Source organism: Dipodomys spectabilis, unplaced genomic scaffold, assembly GCF_019054845.1.
Source record: "Dipodomys spectabilis isolate Male_0828 unplaced genomic scaffold, ASM1905484v1 ptg000329l, whole genome shotgun sequence".
Lineage (NCBI taxonomy): Eukaryota > Metazoa > Chordata > Mammalia > Rodentia > Heteromyidae > Dipodomys > Dipodomys spectabilis.
This window is the reverse complement of record NW_024871006.1, coordinates 5,853,753-5,875,532: the sequence shown is the minus strand read 5'-3', so window position 1 is coordinate 5,875,532 and position 21,780 is coordinate 5,853,753. Positions and strand designations below refer to the sequence as shown.

General features: G+C 59.9%; 1 protein-coding gene across 5 annotated transcripts in view; it reads right to left on the bottom strand.

Annotated features, from left to right (window-relative positions):
- The window catches only part of Septin9 (septin 9), a 139,176-nt gene that overhangs the window by 64,629 nt on the left and 52,767 nt on the right, over window positions 1–21,780 (bottom strand). For 4 of the 5 annotated variants that reach the window (XM_042702655.1, XM_042702659.1, XM_042702658.1 and 1 more), the window contains one exon: window positions 942–1,547. In XM_042702655.1, coding sequence (XP_042558589.1) covers window positions 942–1,547 — 606 coding nt within the window. Of the gene's footprint in view, window positions 1–941; window positions 1,548–8,283; window positions 8,363–21,780 lie in introns of those variants that run through there. The other variant, XM_042702656.1, reaches the window with a different exon arrangement.

The following is a 21,780-nucleotide window of genomic DNA, read 5'->3' as shown; positions in this document are numbered from 1 at the left end:
TTTATTGGAGATAGGAGTCTCACGGTCTCTCCTGCCCGGGCTGGCTTTGAACCGCGATCCTCAGATCTCAGCCTCCTGAGTAGCTAGGATTACAGGCGTGAGCCACCAGCGCCCGGCCTGTCTGTGAAATTCTTATCTCCAATAAACCATTAGAAAACTGGAAGTGGCGCTGTGGCTCAAGTGGTAGAGTACTCGCCTTGAGCTGAAGAGCTGAGGGACAGCTCCCAGGCCCAGAGTTCAAGTCCCACACGCTGTAACACCAGGAAGCCCCGGAGTGAACCCCAAGGTCATCGTGCTCGGTGAGACACCCCAGTCCATGTGCTTCTACTTACACGAGGTCCCTGGGCTGTCACATGGGGACAGGAAGCAGGGTGGGGCTGCAGGGTCCGGGGCGGAGGGATGGGGACTGGTTTATGGGGGCAGAGTTCCTGTCTGGAATGTGGAAAGTTCTGGACATGGATGGTGGTGACCACATAACCACGAGAGGTGTGCGGTGCCAATGAGCTCTAGCTAGAAAACGGTGAACACAGTCCACTGCACGCAACGTGGACAGGTAATAAAAGTAGAATAACCCGCTTCTTGGCGGCGTCCAACAACCACTGCCGAGTCCTGAGCCCTGCCCCTGGGGTCAGCTCAGCTTCCAAGGTCCTGCAGCTCAGCCTGCGAGGCTGGCAGCAGGCTTGGGGGACGGGGTGTGCATGCCTCCGAGAAGGCCGCAGTGCCCCTTAGTCCCCCCCTCCCCGGCAGAGGGCACGGTGTGGCCAGCACTGACCAAGAGGCCAGGAATCGCAGATACCGTTTCCAGCTGTCTGCTGCCGTCCCCTCCCTGTGCCCGTGCCTCTGTCTACCACCCTGCATTTTGGGGCGCTTCTGTCTCCCCCACTGCGTCACCCCCTCCCACCCCTGCAGCCCTTGAAGCCCCCAGGGCTTCCTCTACTCACGCTCCGGGTGCCTGGGCGGGCCCTCGGCGGCAGGGAGCTTGGGCTCCAGCTGGCTCTGCAGCTGGGACGTGGGGAGCTCGGAACTCTCCAGGGTCTGTGGCGGGAGGGGAGAGGCGGGCGCCTCGGCTGGCTTGGGCATCTGGATCTCCATCCGCTTCGGGGCTGCGTCGACGGCGGCGGGTGCCTCCATCCTGCGGTGGGCTGACTCCTGGGCCTTGACCAGGGTGATCTCCGTCCTGCGAGGGGTCGGCTCTGGCGTCTTGTGGCCCAGCCCTTCGGCCCTCTTGAGGCCAAATCGGGAGGGGCCGGCGGCCCCAGCATTCTCCACCTGCTTGGAGGAGATGTCGATGGAGAGCTCGGTGCGTCGAGACACGGGCTCGGGGGCCTTGGAGCCGGGGAGGTCCACCCTCCGCAGGGACGCCTTGGGCGAGCGCTGGCTCAGGGAGTCTACATGGCGGCCCGCGGGGTCCGAGTTCTTCACACCCAGGTCTTGGAACTTGTGGGTGGAGCTGGCCACCGTGGAGCGGAGAAGGGGAGTCTGGACTCTCCGGGGTGGGGTGGAGTTGGGCGGCTCGACTTCCTCCACCTCAAACGATCTCTTCAAGGCTGAAAGATAGGGAGCGGGACGTGGTGAGCGGTGAGGGGCAGGGGGTGAGCCAGGGACGGGCCACACGGGGCTGGTGGAGGCACGGAGGGCAGGAAGCTGGTAAGGTTTCTCCTCCTCCTCCTATCTCTCCCTTTCCCTCTCTCTCTCTCTCACACACACACACACACACACACACGCACACACGCAGACACCATGGGCCACTGCGCACCCCACCAGGACAAGGCCTACGCTTGAAGATTCACGCAGAAAAGGCAGCCGGGCCATGGCCCCCACAGCAGAGCCTGGGGTGACCGGGCCTCACCCCACGGCCTCCCCACCAGAAGCATGGCACTGCCAGACTGAACACCAGTGCCAAGGCTCTACCCTCTCCTGGCACTTCGTCTCCATCAGGCGCGGGGCCCTGACTCCCCGCCCCGACTCCCACCCGTGGCCCCGCAGCCACCTGGGCAGGGCCTGCTCCCCCCGCCCATCCCCCGTCCCTGCGCCAAATGAGAACCAGCTGTTGGGGCACCGAGTACGCGCGCGCACCACAGGAAGGGGCCCACGTAGCGGGAGCACTTAACAACTCCTTCCTGGGGGGGACCCAGTGTCTTGGCCCCCCACCTTCCCGGCTCACCAGAACCCTGGGCTTCATGGCCCGCCCCCAACAGTAGATTGGGAGATGCTTTGGGGCGGAGCCTGGCGCAGTGGTCTTTCCCATCAAGGCAAACGGCGCTCATCTGTGAAGCAGCAAAGCGTCCTTTAGGGGCAGACAGCCGGAAGGGTGGGGCCGGGGACAGAGGCAGAGGAAGCCCAGGTCCCCAAGCCGGGCGCCCGAACCCCTAGCTTCCCACCCAAGGCACTCGTGAGGGAACCTGCTCCAGCCCAGGCACCCCTCCTTCCTGGTGGACACAGAAGGAACAAAGGCCTGGGCCACGTGGCCCAAATGCCCCAGGAAGCCCAGGAAGAGGCGGTGAATGGCAGCAGGGTGTCAGTGTGTCTGGGTCCCCTGCCAGGGGTCGCTCGGCTCTCACCACCCTGCAGACACGGGCGCCCGCAGTGCCGACCTCTCACCTCTCAACACAGCATAGAAGCCGGGCACCCGTGGCTCACACCGTCATCCTAGCTACTCAGGAGGCTGAGATCTGAGGATCACAGTTCAAAGCCAGCCCAGGCAGAAAAGTCCAATAAACTCAGGAAAAGCTAGAAGGGGTGCTGTGGCTCAAGTGGTAGCATGCTAACTTTGAGCACGAAGAGGCTCAATGAGGACAGGCCCCAGGCCCCGGGTTCAAGTCCCAGGACTGGTACCAAAAAAAAAAAAGGGCCAAGAAAGAAGGTCCATAGTTCAAGTCCTCCTATGAGAAAGGGGGGGCACTCTAGACATCTGGATTTTTCTGCACCTCCAGATTACTAAACACTAGCTGCCCTATGGTAAGGCAAACCCTAGCAAAACGCCAGGCGGTGCAGTAGTTGAAAGCCGCACCCACAGGCTTTACTCAACAAAGCCACGGAGTCCTGAGCCAGGAAGCCGGGGAGGGGTCCCACTGGGCCCAGGCTGGCAGAGCTGCGGAGCCCAAGGACCCTGTGCACGTCTACTGACCTCAACGCCCAAAGCTCAGTGTCCAGAGCCGGGTCTTCCCATGGTCCCCAGATTGCCAAGGCAATCTCCCCACCCCCGCTTTACATCCTCAGCCCCAAGTCTGGCCCCCAACAGCACGCCTGTCCAGGGGCCTCTAGGAGGGGTCTTCCTCCTGCCCACCCTTGGAACAGGTGTTTGTTCCTCACAGCCAGGTGGGAGACCAGACCCTGGACACGGGTTTGCCCCAAGGGCTCCTCTTGGTTCCCGAGAGCCCCTCCCTTTGCGAGCACCCCTCAGCTGCCAACCAGAAACCAAAAGCAAAGTGTGTCCCACCGAGCCACGGCGGCAGCTCCAGCGCAGACCTGGCCGCCAGCTCCGGCCAATCTCTGGTGTGCAGACCGCTCCAGAAATGGAGACCAGGCCTCTCCACACACACGCCTTCCTCCAGCGGTGTGCCCAGCACAGGCTCACCCCTCCTCCCCCACACACACCCATGCCAGTCCCCCCCAGAACACCTGGTCTCTGTCCACGCTTCCCATCTCTGCACGGCACGGAGGAACAGTGTCTGTTTAGAGGCACCTGGGGATACTGGCCGTGGAATAAGACTGGCAGCTGTCTAAGGCAGGTGGCCCAAGGGATGGCCTCTCCCAGGGACTCTGTGAGGAGCACCCACTGGGAGCACTGAGTATCTCCTCCTGGTTGTATGCACATGCGCACTGCAGGAGATCCTCTTGACTCACAGAGGTAGGCAAAGGACGCCGGCAAGGGCAAGACCGTCCGGGAACCCCCACTTTGTACCTGAGGGACCTGTGAGCACCGCGAAAGGTCAGGCAAGGACACCCAGCTGGCGCTGTAAACTCGGGAAACACAGAGGCAGGCCGCACTGCAGGTCTGGCCCCCTGCCCCGGGAGCTCACCCTCCCTCAGGTCCCTCCCAAGCCATATCTGAGCCACGTCTGCCTCCCTAAGGCCTCCTCAATTTGTACCACAAGCCCCAAGACAAATCCTGTAAGTTCTGGCCCACTTCTGGGAATGTATTCTGGAGTGGAAAAATGAGACGTACAGAAAGATTTATGTTCTCGGATACTTGCATCAGTGCTAGCATTGCAACACTGGAACTAATCCCCGCGTGCACACAGGCCCCTAACCCCAGATGCCGAGGCCCTGCAGCCATCAAAACCACATTTTGGAGAGAGGAGAACTGCTGAGAATATTTAAGTAAAAATAGCAGGATATAAAAAAAAATTCCTAATTTCATGTCATGTCACACACGCATGTGCAGTTTACACATACACCCCGCTCACACCCAGCCAAAAATGACTCCAGACGAAGTCACACTGTATATTCTTCATTAGATCTTCCTGCCACATTCCCATAGACCAGCACCAAATGTGGGTGGCTAGGATTTTCAGACACTAAAACAGTTGCGCTGTGTGTGTGTGTGTGTGTGTGTGTGTGTGTGTGTGTTTATGTGTCCATACTGGGTCTTGAACTCGGGGCCTGGATGCTGTCCCTGAGCTTTTTCCTCTCAAGACTGGCACTCTACCATTTGAGCCACGTCTCCACTTTTGGCTTCTTGGTGGTTGAGTCTCATGGACTTTCCTGCCCGAGCTGGTGTGGAACTGAGATTCTTAGATCTCAGCCTCCTGAGTAGCTAGGACTCCAGGCGTTAGCCAGAGCCTGGCTGACAGTTGTACTTTTGTAAGGGAGCTGTGCGGCCAGCAGGCTTGGATGCCCTTCCAGGCTGGACACACCCACTCCCGGCCCACTTCCTTAAAGTACCTACATCTCCCAGACCCTCCCAGGCTCCATGAAGAGTGCAGAGCCGCCCTCCTTCCAGATGCAAACCTTCCCAGAGCCTGTGGGGAGGGAGGGGTCTGGGGGCTGAGTGGGGAGCAGCCAGGATCTGGGCCTGTTTAGGGAGGAATGTGCCGGCACAAGGGACCATTGTTCAGGCCCAGCTCTGACCACAGGCTGCGGGAGCCTCTCCCTGCTCCAGACACCAGACGGAAAGCACTTCCTGGTTCGGGGAGGAGCTGCAAAGGCCTTGCCCCAGCTGGGGACAACTGTCTTGCACAGCAATGTCAGAGACCAAGGTCAAAAGCAGCCCACACACCCCAGCCCCACAGGAAGAAGCTGCTGGGATTCTGAGCCCAGGCTCCAGGATGCTTCCCCTGGCAAGATGAAGCAGCAGCTGGGGGGGGGGGGGGGTTGGGGGCCCAGGAAACGGGGAAGATGACGTAAGCAAGGAGGGAGCAACTGCCTGTAGCGGCCCTGCGCTGAGGGGAAAGCCCACCCACAGGCTGCACCACACAACCTGCCGGGCGACTGCCGAGTACACTCCAGAGACCAGGCGGCCGTCCGGTCCATCTCAATGGAGAGCTGGCCTGGCCTGGACCCTGCTCTGATCAGTGGGGAGGGGCGGAGGCAGGACCCTCCGCAGAGCTGCGGAGGGGCTGCCTGGGGACTTCAAACCCTCCTACCATTCCCAGAGCACCAGCAAGCAGGGAGAAGAGATCTACATCACACTGCCTGATTGTTACGAACACATACAGCGGCTGGCTCATGCCTGCGGTCCCAGCTACTCAGGAGGCTGAGATCAGAGGAGGGAGGTTCAACCAGCCCAGGCAGGAAAGCCCATGAGATTTTGATCTCCAATTAACCAGCAAAAAGCCGGAAGTGGAGCTGTGGGTCAAGTGGCAGGGAGCCAACCCTGAACAACAAAACTGAGAGACAGCAGCCAGGCCCCGAGTTCAAGTCCCATGCACAGGCATGCACGCACACGTATGCACAAACACACAATGACACCTCCCTCAAAGACCAGGCTGGGATGCTCTGAATCCTCTAGGACAGGTCTAGAGGCCTGGATTCCGGTCAGGGGCTTGGGCAGGGAGGCCAAGCAGGGGCAGCTGAGAGGCATTCGCCTTTCAGAGCTGAAGGTGGCCGGGGTTGTAGCACCCTACCATAGTCCGGAACCTGTCACAGACCATGCCTCTTATGCTGGGCTGGCAGCAAGCGACCCCCCCCTGGACAGGGATGGTGCCGGGGAGCTTCTGAGTCCCCCCCACGCTGCCCAGCTCCTCGGCCATGGTGCTGGCAGTTCTTCCGTGCCCACATAACCACCCTCTGCAGAGCCCAGGGTCCCTGGAAGGCCGGCAGCAGGCATCACAGGGCTTCTGCGGGCCTCCTTCCTGGGACGAGGCCACGGTGGCCACACCGGCCTCACCAAGGCTAAGAAAACCAGCTGACCTTCAGTGACCCAGCTCTGCCTCCACCCACGGCCTTTCCTGAAGGCCACGCCTGCCTGTAGAAGGCCGGAAGGAGATAACACAGCAGGCCTTCCTCACACTGGGGTGTCCACACCCCAGCCCTGCCCCCCCCCCCCGCCATGGTGGGACAACTTTGGGGACAGGATGAGTTCCAGCCTTCAATAGATCCCATCAGGTCTCCAGGCAGGGCTCCTAGATGGCTTTTGGTACCCGGGACCACCCCCAGCCCCCCCCGCTCCCCCCCCCCCCCGCAGGACAGGGGTCTGGCAGCCCTCAACCCTCACTGTGTGAGAACAAGCAAGCAAGCAGCCAGGCAATGGGGTGCAGCTGCGGTCAACAGCTGGTTCTTAGGATCTCTTCTCTGTTGTTCCTGGAGATGGAACCCAGGGCCTCAGGCATAGGAGTCAAGTGCCCTGCACTGAGCGGTACTGCCAGCCCTGCTCCCATTCCCCGAGCCCATCAGCCCCTTTCTCCCTGGGAAGCTCTCGAACAGCCTGGAAGCAAGGTCATAGGTACTAGTCCCCACCAGCCACATCTCCATGGAATCCTTCCAGAATTGGCAGATTGGTACTCACTCCAGGTTGGCCAAATATAGAGGGGTGAACAGCACCACAGCCCTACTTCTAAGTCCTACGTCCCGAGGACTGGGCCCGGCCTGCCTGTACAGGACCTCTGTAATGCACCAAGCAAGGGCCTGAGCTGAGGCCCAGCCCCTGGGACTGGCTGGAAGCGCATAAAGACACCAACACGAGCAGAGAGCCACGTGTGGACAGACAGATGCCAGCATCCGGGAGCCGGGAGAGGCTCAGGACAGCCTGTCCCACAGAGGGCTCCACAGGGTACGGCCCTCGCCCACCTCGATGTTGGACTCCTAGATTCCACCACGGTAGGAGAACACGTCGTCCTGAGCACCACCACCCGCCCCTGCCCACTGTGCGTAGGGTGTGATGCATAGCCTTAGACACAAATGCACGGAGCAGAGAAGGGAGAGAGGAGGGATCAGAGGCCTGGCGAGTGAGACCCTGGGTTCCAGCCAGCGCCCTGAAAACAGTTAAAGAGGAGAGGAGGGCGGGAGAGGGGAGAGGAGGGCGGGAGAGGGGAGGGGAGAGCAGGGGAGCGGAGGGGAGGGTGTCTTGAGCCTGCCACACTGCCCTGGAAGGGCCTCCGCCGCCGGCCAGACCGTCCTTAGCCCCGGACCTCAACACAGGCTTCCACCCGCCTTCGGGACAGCAAGCACCTTGCCCCAGAGGCCCCAGGGCTCCCTGCCACACACACTCACACAGACACACTCATACACGGACACTCGCTAAGCACCCCTCCATCCCGCCTACCTGGGGCAAAGTGTAATCACTACACTGCCCCAGAAGGTAGGAAGTGGACGCCCTGCCTTACAGGGGGGTACCCCAACTTGAAGTCTTGGGGGACCACACTTAAGGTCAGAGAGCCCATCCGACAGCCCCAGGCAGCCTCTCCTCACCAAGCCTCTCCACCCAGGGCCAGAGGCTATGCTACAGGGGTGAGGGCCCTCCTCCTGCTGCCCAGCCCCTCCCCTCCCCACTCCAGCCCTGGTCCTGGCATCCCAGGGTGGCCTCGGGAAGGCTTTAAAGCCACTCTGAGACACTCAGTAAATGATGATGGAGGAACACGGCCACCTCACCAGGCTCGGGCGGCTCACGCCTGTAACCCTAGCTACTCAGGAGGCTGAGATCTGAGGATCGTGGTTCAAAGCCAGCTGGGCAGAAAAGTCCATGAAACTCCTTTATCTCTAATGAGGCAGCAAAAATACAGACGCGGAGCTGTGGCTCAAAGTGGTAGAGCGCTAGCCCTGGGAGAAAAAGCTCAGAGAGAGTGCCCAAGGCCTGAGTTCAAGTCCCACAACCGACCCCAAAAAAACCCAAATCATGGATACCTGTCACGATGCGTCCACTGCCATCTGTCACTATCGGCTGGGGGTGGGGTGCGCATCTCTGCCAACCTCTAACCATAGTGGCAGCAGGGGAAATGGGCTCAGCGGTTGAGGGCAGATGGAAGGAAGAACTTCCTGGCTGGCTGGGGACAGGATTCCCAGGGCTCAGGGGTAGCTGGGGAGGCAAAAAGGCAACTCTTTGTGCAGCTCTCCCTGTAAGCTGGAGGGAATGGGGGAGGCGGGCTGGGGGGGGCCTCCTCAGGTCAAAGGTTCCCTGATAAATAGCAGTTGATGAAGGCAGGGGGAGGTGGTGATGACTTCAAAAACAACCCCGCAGCCCCCAGCGCAGGGACCTCAAAGGAGAGGCATCCCAGGACCAGGCCTGCTTTCCTGAGCTTTAATCCACCCACATCCTTCGGGCAGCCCAGACACTCCGCCTGGGTCGTGGGGGGGAGGGGGGGGACAGGAACTGCATTTCCCCTCCAGGTCTAAGCACAGGTTCCCCCACACACACACAGGGTTCCCTAGTGGTCCTCCCCCTCCCGCCAATAACATTAGACCACAGCTCCCTGCACCCCGCTCTTCCTGGCCAGATCCTTAATACAGAGACCAGCAGCCCAGCCTGGGCCCCACGGAGGCAGAGAAGACTCCCCCTCCCACCCCACTAGGGGTAATTGTGTGAAAAGCACACACACACACACACCAGCACCAGAGGCCACTCAGTCCAGGTGGAGCCCGCCATTAATCAAGCCAGCCAGAGACATTGGAACGCCAGGAGGGCCTCTCTGCCCCTCAGCCAATATGAGCCATGGCCTAATTACAGGGAACAGTGACCCCAGAGGGCAGAGGGCAGAGGGCAAGCTCTGGCAGAGCAGCACCCAGAAGCCAGGCCCTCGCCAGGCCTCCTTGGGCCGTGTGGGGGCGGGGGAGGGGCCCTCTGGTGAACTAGCCAGACCCAAAGCTCCAGCCAGACCTGCCCAGCCCAGGTCCTGCTGGACCTATCCAGGAAGGGGCTCAGTGGGGTTCCATGAGAAAGGGGAACCACTGTGTAGAGAGGCCATGGCTAGACCCTGAGAAGATTCTAGAAGGGTCTGTCAGGGACCGAGGGTCCTTGCCTGAGCTGGGCTGGGGAAGGCATGCTGCCGAGTCCTCCTCAGCTCTCAGCTCTGTCCCGTCACCCCCAGCAGATGGGTGGGGGTACCATCTGGGCCCACCCACTTTGGGCCTAGACCAAATTGGGGGGGGGGCAGGGGACCAAATCCAGGTTCCCTTGGGCGTCAGCTTCCTCCCCCAGACCTGGGGAGAGGAGACAGGCCACGAAGCCAGCGGCCACTCCAGCCACACTTTTGGAATGGCCAGGCTTAGTTTTCTGGTCCTCACCAGGGCTGCCCGAGGCCTGGAACTGCCCTGGAGGTCAGCGGCGTGCCCACGGAGCGGTAGCCTGCATTGCTATGTCCGGCCCTGACAGTCACACCTGGCAATGTCACCTTGTGGCTCCATCCTGGCTTTAGGGCAAGCTCTAAATCCAATGACAAGTGTCCTTACGAGAGGCAGGGACTCAGAAAGGGAGGGCACAGGGAGGGGGCAGAGGGACATGTCTATGCCCAAGAGACACCAAGACGTCACAGGCCAGCCTAGTGGGGACCAGGGAGGCCCGGAGCTGAGTCCACAGCCTGGCCCACAGACCCCACAGACAGGAGAGGGTTGGGGCAGAAGCCCCAAGCCCCCAGCGTTCCGTCACGGCAATCTGAGCCAACCCACAGCGCGTGCCTCCCCCATGGCCTCAGGTCCCAACCCCAGCGCGCCGCGCGCACTTCTTCCCGCGCCTCGCACGCTCCCCTTACCTGTGACCCCCGCCCCCGCCCGCCCAGCGTCCACGCGGCCAACAGTGCGTTCCTTTCTCTCTGTGTGGTTTTCTGAGCTTCTGGGTGCTCAGCTTTAGGGAAATGCTCCTGGGGAGGGGGACACTGTTCTTCAGCACCCACAGAGGGTGACCCACCTTTGCTACACTTTTATTTTTTTGGGGGTGGGGTGGGGTGCTGTACTGGGCTTGGACTCAGCCTGTGCACCGACCCTTCCCTTTCTTGCTCAATGGTGGCACTCTACTACTTAAGCCACAGCTTTACTTCCAGCATTTTGCTGGGTAATTGGAGATAAAAATCTCACAGCCTTTCCTGCCTGGGCTGGCTTGGAACTCTCAACGCTCACCTCTCAGCCTGGGTGGCTAGGATTACAGGCGAGGGCCACCCGTGCCCAGCTGTGCCTGGCGCCAGGCGCCTGGGTGGGTGGAGGGTTTGGTCACCCCCTCGCCCGCCGTGCTCCGGTGGACAGGTCCCTGCCTGTCCCGGACCGCAGCCTTTCTGTTTGGGACAGAGAAAGAGAACCGGAGGTGTTATTTACAATAAGTGCAAACACTGGGTGCCAGAGGACGCAGGTGTGACCAGCCACCAGCCCAGAGCGGGCAATTCAGCCCCTTAACCTCTGACCTGCCTGCTGGCCTCAGGCAGGGGCACCTGCCAACCAGGGGACCTGCCAATCAGCGCCCGTGTCCTCGCGGTGGAGGGCGGCAGTGATTGGGCCCTTCCCACCTCCAGCAGGCGCAGGGGCCTGGGGCAGGAAGAGAACCAAGTCCTTACCCCTCACCCCAGGGTCCACCAGGGAGCCACTGTCCCCGCAGGGACCTGGCCTGCCAGCCTCAAATCAGGGATAGAGAGAGAAACTGGACTGCACATGGGAGTCATGTTTTCCTCAAGTAAAAATGAACGCTTGGCTAAGCTGTCCTCTGCACAGGGCTCCCTTGGGAAGGCTGAGGAGCAGGAGGGGGTGGGGCTGCCAGCCTGGCGCTCCACAATCCCCCGGGGCCAGGCTGAAAGGTCCCTTCACCCCGGGCAGGGCCTCCGAGGTCCACCACCACCTCGGATGCGTCCTTACTTCTGGCCTCGACCCCTGCGCTGGCCACGTTCCTTGCGGGCCAAAACGACAAAGGCCATCCCCAGCACCCCGTAATTTAGGACGCCCCACTTTGTTACAAGCCCGGGGACAGGGGTCACTTCCCCAGCCTCTGTTTTCTTGTCTCTCAGAGAGGATGGGAGGTTTGGATGGGTGTTGTTTTTCTTTTTGACAATGAACTTTAAAGAATAATATCCATTGCTCTTTCCCCCCAGCTGTGAGTACACCACAGGCACAATACAGAGACTGTGGAAAAAAACACAGAAAAACAATGATGGAAACAAATCTACAGACCCGCAACCCAGATAGCCATTCTCTGTATACTGACCAGCGCCTCCTTGCTCTTCTAACCAACCTGTCTACGTATTTTGTGTGTGTGTGCGTGCGTGCGCGCATGTATCAGAACTGGGACTGGAACTCAGGGCCTGCCTCATGATCTCCCTTACCTTTTTCATTCAAAGCTAGTGCTCTACCACTTGAGCCACAGCTCCACTTCTGGCTTTTGCTGGTTAATTCGAGGTGAGCCTCACAGACTTTCCTGCCCAGGGGGCTTCGAACCTCAATCATCAGATCACAGTCTCTGGAGTAACTAGGATTAGAAGCCACCGGCACCCAGAAATATCTATGCTTTGTTTTTTGTTTTTTTTTGGTCAGTTATGGAGCTTGAACTCAGGGCCTGGGCACTGTCCCTGAACCTCTCTGTGCTCAAGGCAAGCTTGAGCTACAGCGCCACTTCTGGTTTTTGAGTGGTTAATTGGAGATAAGAGTCTCACAGGAACTTTTCTGCCTGCACTGGCTTAGAACCACGACCCTCAGATCTCAGCCTCCTGAGTAGCTAGGATTACAGGTGTGGGCCACAGGTGCCCGGCTTACCTAAGCACTTTTAAAGCAGGCTGGACCTGCGTTGGGCTTGCTCTGTGGAATATTACACAGCTGGGGTCCCACATACCCCTAAGCCCCATCTCTAGAGTCCTCTCCAGTCCTAAACACCAGGTTCCAAATTGTCCACACCTCAGCCTCTTCTCCAGAATTATTTCAAGAGCTTGTTTAAAAAAACTAGACTGCTGAGCCAGGTGCTGGTGGCTCACACCTGTAATCCTAGCTACTCAGGAGGCTGAGAGCTGTGCACCACAGTTCAAAACCAGCCCAGGCAGTAAAACCCGTGAGAGACTCTTATTATCAATGAACCACCAGAAAACCAGAAGTGGCGCTATGGCTCAAAGTGGTAGAGTGCTCAACTTGAGCAAAAGAGTTCAGGGACAGCACCTAGGCCTGAGTTCAAGCCCCACGACCAATAAACAAACTAGATTGCTGGTTCCCTCTTCCGGGTGGTTCTGAGGGCACCCAAGGGTGGTTGTGAGGGGCGGCACGTGTGGTCTCCAGCTCTCAGGTGGCCTTAAAGGCATCTACTACCGGGAACCCTGCAGGGAGAAAGCCCAAGGGCTGCCCAGCCCCGCAGCAGCCCAGCCAGGCCCTGGAGGAGAAGACCATGTAGATCTTGGCTAGCTGCAGCGCTGCCTACAAAGGGGACATGTCTGTCACAAGGTCCTGCCCAAGGCCTACACTGTGTCAGCACTGGAGAAGGAAGGTTCCACAGCCCAGGGCAAACTCGTCGCATGTACTCACTCAGGTCCCTGCTCCAGGAAACGCTCGGGAGAAGGAAGGGACGGGCCTGCGCCAGCCCATGCCAGCCCACAGACGTGTTCCCCACCCCCATCCGCTGACTGTCCCTCTGCCAGACAGCGAAGTCTCTGCTCTGGGTCACAGCCAAGCAGTTGTCACCTACCATGACAACTGCCCCCAGGGCGGGGGCGGCGGGGGCTGGGCTCGGCCAGTGCCCTGCTCCAGGCCTGGCCCTGTACCTAGCAGGTGTGGGAGGCCACGAAGGACCCAGAGAGGGCCCGTGGCACTGAATCTGCAAGAGCCAATGTTCACACGACCTGGTAGCAAGCAGTACCCCGTGTCCCCATTTTCTAGCTGGGAAAGCAAAGCACACAGAGGCTGATGACTCAACGCACACCACAGCATGGGGGAGAAGCCAGGCTGCCCAAGGGACAGTAGTTCATGCTAGCTTCTCAGGAAGCAGAGCTCAGGAGGACTGCAGTTCAAGGCTTGCCCTGGCAAAAAGACCCCATCTCAACCAGCAGCTAAGCAGAGTACCACCTGCCTGACCTACCAGTTATCGGGGAGGCTGACATCAGAAGGGACACTCCCTAGAGTTCAGGCCCTCCTACCAGACAAAAAAATAAATAAATGAAACAAGTCATCAGACCAAAAAGAGGGACGGAGGTGTGGCTCTACTAGAAGAGTACCTGCCTAGTGAGCTCAAAGCCCTGAGTTCAAACCCCAGTACTCCCAAAAGAAGAGTGAAATAGCCTTCTGCAGGCGCACGTGCCAGGCTCCCACAGCCCAGAGCTCTGCCACATCCTTGCACATCCCTTCCCATCCCCCAGCCTCGCGCCGCCAGCTGCAGGCCAACAGGGCTGGGCTGGGGCAGGGCTGCCCACCGGACGCCAGCTGCCCCACCTTCACAGACAAGGACCCTGATTCGGCCCTCACACCCCAGCAGGACCTGCCTTTGGGGGAAGGGGAGGGGAGGGGACATCAGCCTGCTGCCTGCCAGCCTGCGCTCGGCAACGAGGAAGAGCACCCGGCATGTGAAGTAAGTGTACAGTCAAAGGAAATGGTTATTTTTTTTTAAATCAGCACAGATAGGCTTTGCGCAGTCCGGAGAGGCCCCGGAGCGCGGGGAACAGCTGGATGGGCTGGGACTTGGGTCAGAGACAAAGAATGCGCAGAGAGGGGAGGCAAAGCCCAGCAGCGGGCTCCAGGGCAGCTGTGTGCAGGAGCCTGGGCTCAGAGGTAAATGTGCGCGCCCCACCCCCAAGCCAGCCTGACCTCCCAGCAGCCGCTGCCAGCCCAGGTGGGGGAGGGGGTACTGCCAGCCTGCACGCGGGTGGCGGGCGGGGGGGGGGGGGCGTCCTTCCGGGGTCCATCCAGACTATTCCCCAGGGCCCGGGGTTTCCCCAGGCAGACCTGGGGTAAGAGGCCTGGCAGGGAGTAGAAGAGATCTGCTCTCTCCATCCTCTGCTTTTGAATGGGGTCTGCAAAGATGCAAATAAATTATGCCTCTCTTCCTGCCCCCATGGGTGGCCAGAGATTTCTCTTTCAGTCGTTTAGAAGAAGACAAAGGGCAAAGACAAGGTCTGGTGGCTCACGCCTGTCATCCTAGCTACTCAGGAGGCTGAGATCTGAGGATCAGGATTTGAAGCCAGCCCAGGCAGGAAAGTCCATGAGACTCGTATCTTCACTAAACCACTCAGAAAAAGCCATGGCGCTGTAGTTCAAGTGGTAGAGCTCTAGCCTTGAGCAAAAAGAAGCTCAGGGACAGTGTCCAGGCCCTGAGTTCAAGCCCCAGGACTGGCAGAAGAAAAGAAGGGAAGAGGAGGGAGAGAAGAGAGAGATGGAGATGGAGAGGGAGAGGGAGAGGGAGAAGGAGAGGGAGAGGAAGAGGGAGAGGGAGAGGGAGAGGGGAAGAAAAGCAAAGCGGCCTGCGGAGGTTACCTGGAGATGGTCAGGCAGCTCTTGGTGCACACCTCCAGCTGTCCCCCGTCTCTGGGCCTTCCTACAGGGGAAGACCCTGACAGCCGCACCTCTTCATGCTACCCTCTCCCTCAATAGGAGCAGCCCCCCACCCCCGCCCAGTGCAGAGGGCACCATGCCAGGTCTGGGCACAGAGGGACTCATGCATACAACAAGTCTGCAGAAATGCAGAAGTTGGCACTTTGTTTGCATTAAAGGAACAACCCCAAATCCTGCTCACTGTGAGCGCTCTCCTTGGCCTGCCTGTCTACAGCGGGGGAACAAGACCCCTCGGGGCCTGGTCTGGAGCCAGAAAGACTTGTCAGGATTTTACTCTGGATGCCATCGGTCTCTAGGGGACCGGGACAGGCGCCTGGCCACCCACATGGAAAACAGGCCTCCTCACCGGGCAGGGGCACACGGGCTGCAAAGCCTGGGTCCACCCGACTACAGGCCACTGCTGGCGGGACCAGGCGGGGGCAGAGAGGACAGAGAGGAGGCCCATCTTTTTTTTTTTTTTTTTTGGTCGGTCGTGGGGCTTGAACTCTGGGCCTGGGCGCTGTCCCTCAGCTCTTCTGCTCAAGGCAGGTGCTCTACCACTTGAGTCATGGCCCCACTTCCAGTTCATTGGAGATAAGAGTCTCATGGACTTTCCTGCCCGGGCTGGCTTTGAATCATGATCCTCAGATCTCAGCCTCCTGTAGCTAGGATGACAGGCGTGAGCCACCAGCGCCCAGCTAAGGAGGCCCATCTCAGCCAACTCCCCAAGCCTCCAGTGGGGGGCGGGGGGGGGATGGAGTGTCTGTGTCCCAGGAGGCTCCTCCTTTCATTCCCAGAAGGACCCTCAGCTGCAGCCTCCCCCACAGAGAGATGCCCAGGAACCCCAGGCACTGCCCTGGCCCATCACCGGAGCAACTAGGCTCTCAGAAGGGTCTAGAAAGCTCTTCTTACCACCAGCCTGGGGCTAGAAAATCAGGAAGCTGCCACAAGCTGCCAGCAGTCTGTGCCTGGCCTCTTGGCGGGGAAGCTCTAGGAAGGGGGCCAGGGACGGGGAGACAACTCCCAGGAATCTCCTGAGTCCTGGACACAGCCCGCTTCCTCCCTCATCTGACAGGAGCCCATGTGGGGTGACAGCTCGCCTAGTACCAAGGGGCCGCCCGACCTGTGTCATTCCCTCCCGGAGGCAGGTGGGGCAGGAACAAGGCCCCGGGGTTCAAGGCACAGGCCCCTGGCCCTGGGGCACAGGAAGCTCCAGGCTGGGCCAGGACGCACACAGCGGGCACTTTCACCCAGGCCCCTTCAGACTCTGGATTTGAGGTGGGAGACTCCAGGGGAGGTTGCAGGAGGAGATCTCTTGGGAAGCGGATGGTAGGAGAGGGAAGTGGCTGGGCGCAGCCTCATCCAGCAGCCCAGGCCTGGACCCCTGCCGAGTGTGTGTACCCCAAGCAAGAGGAGGGCACAGGCCATGTTTATATCTCCCCACTCTGTCTGTACCTCTGGGCACTGGCAACATTTTCTACAAAAAAAAAAAAAATGACAACAAACTTGAAGTTTCTAGAATTGCCTGTTGGACTGGTCTGAATGGAGCCTCAGGGCTGTGTCCAGACCAGATTCAACAGCCGGAGCCCAGAAATGTCCCACAGGCTCCTGGGGGCGTCCTGAGGCCAGCTGGCTGGAGGGATGACAAATCCTTAGGCTTTTGCAACTCTGTTCCAGAAAATTCCGGACTTTGGGTCTCATAAGCAACTCGGAGAGCCTCCAAATTTGGAAGAAACCAAGAGGGCTTTAGAAAGGGGAGGGGAGGGGAGGGGAGGGGAGGGGAGGGGAGGGGAGGGGAGGGGAGGGGAGAAAGAAAGAGGAAAGAGGGGAGGAGGGAAAGAGGGAAGAGGGAGGGAGAGAAGGGGAAGGGGAGGAGGGAGGGAATGAAGGAAGGAAGGGAAGGAGGGAGGGAGAGAAGGAAGTTTGGTTTCAACCTCTAAACAAGCATCCTTCAGTGCCCCTGGCTGCCCAGTGCCCCTGAGTCCTGACCACCCACTCTTCTTTGCTGGAGGACCACCTCACCCACCACACGCAGACATGCACAGCCCAGCCACGCACGGCCAGCCCAGGTGTGTGAGTGCAGACACACAGCACACGGGGTAGGAGGTGTTGGGGTCTAAGGGGGCTCCCAAGTCCGGCCTGGCAGGAAGGTGGGGCTCTGTCCTGGGTGTTGAAGCCAACACAGATCTCCAGAGCATCAGCCTCTCCCCCAGCAGGGAGAGGGAGGGGCAGCAGCGAGGAGACAATGGAAAGAAGGGGAAACATGGGTGCCGGGATGAACCCCATAGAGTACTTTGTCTCGATTGGAGCCGCCTCTGACCCCTAGGACAGGTAAGACGGCGGGGGTGGGGAGAGGAGGAAAGCCCAGGGCTGCCGGGCACCAGGACGTCAGGCCAGGGCAGGTGGCGGGTGAGCAGGCCAGACACTGGCTGGGGGGGGGGGGCAGCCTGACCCCACATGGCTGTCCTCTTCACAACCCTCCTTCCAACACCACCTGTGCCTAGCGCTGAGTGGGCAGCGGCTCCCCCCCCCCCCACTAGGCTCTGCAGGCCCCTACGGGGGGGGGGGGGGGGTGTCAGGGTTCACAGCAGACAGGCCCAGGAGCCTGTTTTGGATAGTGTGTGCATGCATGCGTACATCTACCTACATTTGAAGGCCAGTACCTGGGCTTAGTCAACCTAGCATTCTTCCTTGTCTTTTTAGCTTAAAGACTGGCACTCCACCCCTTGAGTCACAGCTCCATTTCCAGCTTTTTGCTGGTTAACGGGAGACGTCCCAGCCCAGGCTGGCTTTGAGTCATGACCTCGGACCTCAGCCTCATGAATGGCTAGGGTGACAGGCGTGAGCTGGCAGGGACTTCACCACCGCCTTCCTGACCGTGGGACCGTTGCAGCTCGCAGCCAGCTCTGCTCCGTGCACGGCTCCACACTCGCAAAGCTCTGCTGCACAAAGATGCTTGGGCTACACCCCCCCCTAAACACACACTCACACAAGCACCCCGCTTCCACACTGCCGGCTCCGCTACTGTCTTCATGGTCCAGTCACCCGCACGTGCCCGGTGGCTGCTGGCGCTTGACCCTGGAAAACGACACAGCCCACCCACTGTGACACCAGGCGGAGGCTGGGGAGAGCTGTCGGAGGGAACAACCTCCCAGGGAGGGGAACCCCAAACCCCACATGGTGCCAGCCGCCAGGCAGAGAAAACACCTTCTAGGCAAGATGTCTGCCGGGTCGGAGGAAGGGGCTCCTGACAGCTTTGCCTGGAAGGAAGCCGGGCATCTGTCCACGCCAGAGGAAGCTCCGGGCAGGCTCTGCGCATGCGCCAAGTCCCTGCCTAGCCTTGTCCCTGCAGTGAGTCAGAACCTGCCTGCCCCGTGCAGAGACCCAGCTCCAACCGCCGCAGCCCTGAGCGACAGGCTCCGTGTTCAGTGCTCCTGTCGGGATCTCACCAAACCTGACAACCTGATGGGGAGCCCACTTAACCCAGGAGGAAACAGGAGGAGGCTGGGGGTGCACTGGGGAGTTCCCCTGACCACACTGCTTTCAAATGACAGGGCGGACCACCTCACAACTATCCCCCAACCTCCTTCAGAACTATCCTGGAAAGCCACATGCCCCCCCACAAACAGTGCCAACTGAGGTCACCCTGAGGGGCTGAGGCTGCCCCCCCCCACTGGGATTTCTGGCCCAGATGACCTCAGTCCAGCTGCAGGCTGGTCACATGCTGGAGACTCGGCCCTCTCCATCAGAAGCGCTTGCTCACAGTGGGAGCGACTGGCCGGCCTCTGCTGCCCTCCAGACCCTCAGAGAGCAAGTCAGCCAGGCCAGGAACTGGGTCCCGAGGGAGCCCTGCCCACTCAGCCAGAGTGTTTACCACCCGCCCCAGAGGCTCCCGCTGCAGGAAGGAGGTATTCCAGGAGCATGAGTGCTGGCTGCAAGACAGGACTGCCTAGATCTGTGGCCACCTTGGAGCAACAAGCCTTACCCTGAAGGGGGGGAAAAAATGGCGCTCGGCACCAGCCGTTGGCAGCACACCGTTCCTTCTCACCCAAGATCCCCTCCCCCACCCGCTCAGCCAGCTGGCGGGCTCCACCACTGCCCCCAGGACACAGCTCAAAGGCTTCTTTGGGGGACAGCAGGATGTGGAGTGTTCTGGAGAAAGGCAATGTCACCAGCTTCTGGGATCCCAGAGTCCGGGTTGTAGGACAGATCTGTTTCAACAAACATCAAGGACTTTTTGAATTCTTTCTGAGCACACAAATCTGGTTACAACAAACTCCGCAGAAGAAAGTAGGCCAACAGCTGGCCCTTGGAAGCGCTTTTGTTACAGAGACCCGGGGCGTAATCGTGTTTGCGATAATAGATTTGGCCTGTATTCGCAAAAGGACACACCGTCCAGCTAGCCCTGGCTGCCTTCCAGAAGGGAGACAGAAGAAGGGGTCACCCTGCTTGCTACCCCATCGTGACAGAATGACCTCTGTGTGGAGGGGGAGGAAATCACTGAGCTCTAAACGCCACATCGGCAAAATACAAGATAATTCCCTCGCCCCAACACCTTCCTGGAGAGGAAGGCAAAGGCGGGATGCAGGAAACTCGTGTCCCTGGGGAAGCCTGCCACCTTCTCCAGCTCCTGGGAGTCACAGTGGGGACCGTGGGCCCGACAGGCTGAACTCCCTCTCCCGCAGCCCCTCAGCTCTGGGCAGGGAGGGGACGGGGAAGGAGAGAAACAGGAAATTAGAAGGAAAGAGAAGGCTGCTGCCCAGAGTAAGGACAGCTGTGCCCAGGATTGCAGGGGCACTAGTGGAATTTGCACACCCACTACACACACTCACACACACACAGCCACCCATCTGCTCTGCAGGGAATGCTGCTTTGGCTTGGGGAAACCACACCAAGCTGAGCCAGATCAATTTTCCCTGCCTTACAAGGCACACTCCTCTGCTCTAGACATGGCTGCTAAGCTCCGAACCGCCCAGAAACGCTCCAGCGTGTCCTTTACCCCACAGGCCTGCACTGGTGGCCGGCTCGGAGCTCACCCTACTCCCCTAGGTCCCCTAGGATGTCTCAGCCTCTGCTCCGTGATGGCCACCTAGCCACAGCCTCATGAACACCATGGGCCACTGAGGTGGCCGCTGTGGACCTCGTGCTTGCCGCACACCCCCCTTCCCCACCTACCTGGGGAGGCCGAGTGGACAGGCCCCAGACCAGCCTCACAGAGGGAGGCCAGGGCTCCTCCAACTCTGCCTCCAGCTGCTTCCCACAGAGCGTCCACACCGACCCCCTGGCCGGCCTGGCCCTCCCTGGCCTCAACCTGTCCCCTCTGGTCACTGTAAACTGACCTGTCCTCACATGGCAGAACCCTAATGAGCCTGCTCACGCTGTCCCCTCCCGCCGCTGCGCGCCGCCTGCCCTGCCTCCCTCCTTCCCACAGTCAAATTCCTACTTTCTTTCTTTCCCTCAAGGGCCGCCTCCCCCATCCCATCTTCTCCTATGAGCCCGCAGTGACCTTTTCCCCAGCCCTGAGTTGAAGTCGCCAGTTCCTATCGCCCAAGGCTGGGCTGGACGGAACACTCCCCTCAGTCCCCGGCTGCCGGGCCCAGGCCCAATCAGGCGTCCAATTGTCCAAGGTTGTCTGGCCCTCCCTGCACAACCAACCCACAGACTCTTGGACCCCAAGGTCCAAGAGTGGTGGGGAGAGAGGACTTCCCGGGAGGCCCCCTGGGGTCAGCCTGAGGACCACACACACCCCCAACCACTTGAACACGTTCATGAACCCAAATATCATTCCCACTTGGGCTGCCTGGAGGCTCCAAGGCTCAGCTGACCCCGCGGGTGAACTTTTAAGGACACAAAGAGGAGACTAATGATCACAGGGGAACAGGAGCTCCAGACCCCAGGATGGAAAATCTCCCCAAAGTGGAGTAGTAGTCAGCTGTCACAACAGCATGCTGGCTTGCATGCGCTCGGGCTCTCTCTCTTTCTCTCTCTTCCCCCCCTTTGTGAGACCATTGTCCTGGGTGAAGTTTGAGGGTCAAGAAGCTGGTTGAGGAGGCGGTGCCAGGCCGGGTGTGAATGGAGTTCCACGCAGAAACATCCCCTCACCCCCTGCCAGGCAGGAAACTGCCGCCCTGGGGGTGCAGCCTGGGCCTAACTGCTAAGACCAACAGAAGCCCCAAACCCAGCGTCCACTCCTGACAAAGGACTGGGAACAAGACTCCTGAGTCTTTCTCCAGAAATTCTCCACCAGCTCCTGAAATCCCACCACCAGCTCCTCTCCATCAGCTGGGAAATGAAAGACAACAGAGACAGACCTGAACTCAAAAGGCCTGGGAAAGAGAGAAAATAAGAGCCCAGGACCTGAAGGGGGCAGTGTCCCTCTCCATCAGCTCTGGCAGGAAAGGGATCTGATTGGTGGCTTTGCCAAGGGGACACTGGGGACCACAGAGAGGCCCCAGAGAAGAGAGGAGTACGGGGCCACCTAGATGCCCCGGTCTGGGGCTCACGCCTGTAATCCTGGCAACTCAGGAGATCTGAGGAGTTAGAGCCAGCCCAGGCAGGAAAGTCTGTGGGACTCTCCAATTAACCGGCAAAAAGCTGGAAGTGGCGCTGTGGCTCTAGGGGTAGAGCGCCAGCCTTGGGCTATGAAGCAGAGGGGCCAAGCGGACACCCCATGGGCACAAAAGGGGTGGGGGAGAGGGGAGGGGGAGAAGAGGAGGGAAGAAGATGGCGAAACAGAGCAAAACAAACATGGGGAGACCCAGGGTAGGCATGCACCCCAAGTGATGGGGGCCCCCAGGTCACCCCAGCTCTGCAGACCCAGAATACCAACCCCCCTTCCCCGCCCCTCCCCCCGGGTCCGGGACGGTACGGACAGAAAGTGCTGGAGTCCGGAGGGATGCTCCGAGGCTTTGTGCAGCCGGAGCCACCACC